The 1,141-nt window shown below is 30.8% G+C and overlaps 1 protein-coding gene across 1 annotated transcript; it reads right to left on the minus strand.

Annotated features, from left to right (window-relative positions):
• Positions 1-248: 248 nt before the first annotated feature.
• On the minus strand, positions 249-982 carry Tsp_16085 (conserved hypothetical protein; the record flags this gene model as incomplete). Its single annotated transcript, XM_003370014.1, has 3 exons — positions 249-477; positions 619-701; positions 971-982. Coding segments are annotated over 3 exons (324 nt in total), but the record flags the coding sequence as incomplete, so codon positions are not given.
• Positions 983-1,141: the final 159 nt, after the last annotated feature.

Consider the following 1,141-nt stretch of genomic DNA (forward strand, 5'->3'; position numbering starts at 1 on the left):
GTGGACAAACAAAGGACAAGGCGTACGTTGTAAAAAAATGCCAAAAAATACATTTGTAAAGATCATACACAATCATATTGTAACTTATGTGCAGAAGAAATTTAAGTGTGTCAATGTACATCCCACCATATACGGGCATATTAAAAAAAAAAATAATCTCTGAGTATTAGAATATTCATCAGAACCTTTTAAAATAAAATTCACGAATACTTAGTCACAGTATGACCGCAAAACAAACTGTGCATCACTTATGGGTCAATTTGACCCGGAGGATAACGGGAGGTAAGTAAATTTGAGGATAACAGGAGGGTTAAATGTGATGCATAGCTGCTTTTTCGAACCAAAAAATAATAAAAATAACAAAATTCATAACTGACGTACAATGGGATTTTGTTCAACAGCACGGTGCATTTCATGCGACCAATTTCGTTCTGCTCATTCGCCAATTCGAATAAATCATCTTCTCCCACAGCCCAACTATATACTATGTGCAAAACCTTATCAGTCCAAGAACAACAACAACTATGCAAATTTTGCTACCACTCCGTATTCGATGGCAAATTTGAATATTTTTCCACTTTCTTCTTCGCAAACGCGCTATCTATTTTATCCATTCACCCTGCCGACAATTGATAAGCGCATTGAAAGTTGTAATTAGTAAACTCATTAGCTGCGTTGCACTGCGTATGCGTCATAGAAAACTATATATGTATATATACAGTTTGTTATCTTTGATGAAATTAGACAATATGCATGTTGTATATTTGATTTAAAAATTTATTTCCATGAAAACAAAAACTATAAACTATAATAAAAGGAATCACAATTCGTTAATATATATATAGAATAATTGGGATGTCATTTGGACATCAGTCTTCTTCTCATTAGCCATTATAATTACAATTAAAAAAAAGGATAAGGAAATACTTTCACAAAAGCCAAAGATTGAAACTAATTCGAAGCAATTTACTCTTGGCTGTATCTGAAAAAAAGTAACAAACAATTACATTAAAACAACATAAAATACAAATAAACGAAATACATTTGCAAAAAGTTTATGTTCATAAAAAAAACATAAACCTATTTAATTTATATAACCATTATCCTTTCTTCTCATCAATTGAAATTTTTGCATAATTAA

Source organism: Trichinella spiralis (assembly GCF_000181795.1).
Source record: "Trichinella spiralis strain ISS 195 chromosome Unknown Scfld1355, whole genome shotgun sequence".
Lineage (NCBI taxonomy): Eukaryota > Metazoa > Nematoda > Enoplea > Trichinellida > Trichinellidae > Trichinella > Trichinella spiralis.